Below are 1,161 nucleotides of genomic sequence, written 5' to 3'. Positions count from 1 at the left end.
TGTTATTATTAACCTGTTATTCCGAGGCATTTCATACTAGTAACTGCTGCTGTTACGTGTTGCTTTATTGTGCAAATGTGGTTTTCTTGTTTTTAGTGTTGTGTTATTAAAACTCCCCAGTCTAACTTGTATAAACTGTTCGATTTGTTACAATTGTAGATTCGTGTGGTGAACGCGTTCCGTATGGGCATGGAACGTCGAGAGCCGAGCTTGTGCGGCCCCTCTGTGCAGCGCTTGAGGGAAATATCTCGCCAGTTACAGCTGCAACAAGCCCAAGAACGATCGCATCGTGCTTCAACGTTGCTTTCATCAATGCCAGCCAGTTTGATGGCTGGTGGAAATCGCTCTTCACCTTCTAGTCCAACCTCGGATCCGTCGACCGACATGCCAAGTGTCAGAATTAAGCCGGCCAGCGCTAGGAATTCTGAAGCGACACACCCGAAGACCAGCACAAGTGCTGTTTGAGTCAGCGACAACACAACCATCATTTGTATATTTCTATTTTTTCATTGCTTTTTTACAAAAGAAAACGCTGTCCTTGTATTATCTAATCTTGGTCATACATGCGTTCGCACGTTTATATATATATATATATATATATATATATATATATATATGTCTGGGTGTACGATTGTTTGTCTGCAGGTGCATTTGTATGTGTGTGTGTATGTGTGTATCGATTGGTCCGCTTATATGTATATTTACATATGCACACAACTTTCATAATGCGAAAAAACTGACAAGCAGGCGTATTTAACCTGTCGAGCACTTTCAACATGCCTTACTGATTGTTACCTTGATCATTTTTTCTTTCTTTCTTTCTTAGCAGTTTGCTTTTGCTTCATTTTCAGCATTCATTTTGTAAGGCGAATTTTCAAACATTAGTTTTACGTTGAATATTGAAATTTTATCTACTTTTCTCCATAATCATTATTGCTGTTCAAAGTTGCGCTATTTTGTTTTTTATTCAGTATGTTTGTTTTAGCAACATGCATTATCTTCTCCATTTTTTTCAAATTTCATTTACGTATTATCTCCCCCCCCCCCGAAATCCCTACAAATGGTTATACAACAACGGACTATGCAACAAAATGTTTTTGCCGACTCTCTTTTTTTTTGCTTAATTTCTATTTCCTATCATTGTACATTTTTTGTACAGAT

The 1,161-nt window shown here is 37.9% G+C and overlaps 1 protein-coding gene across 1 annotated transcript; it reads right to left on the bottom strand.

The window, feature by feature from the left end:
- Positions 1-92: 92 nt before the first annotated feature.
- Positions 93-485, bottom strand: Tsp_14357 (putative transcription termination factor 1). Its single transcript, XM_003368010.1, has one exon. It carries the CDS (start codon positions 483-485, stop codon positions 93-95), a length of 393 nt encoding a protein of 130 aa, XP_003368058.1.
- Between the last annotated feature and the right edge of the window lie 676 nt (positions 486-1,161).

This window comes from Trichinella spiralis (assembly GCF_000181795.1).
Source record: "Trichinella spiralis strain ISS 195 chromosome Unknown Scfld3276, whole genome shotgun sequence".
Classification (NCBI taxonomy): Eukaryota; Metazoa; Nematoda; class Enoplea; order Trichinellida; family Trichinellidae; genus Trichinella; species Trichinella spiralis.
This window is presented reverse-complemented; position numbering and strand designations above follow the sequence as displayed.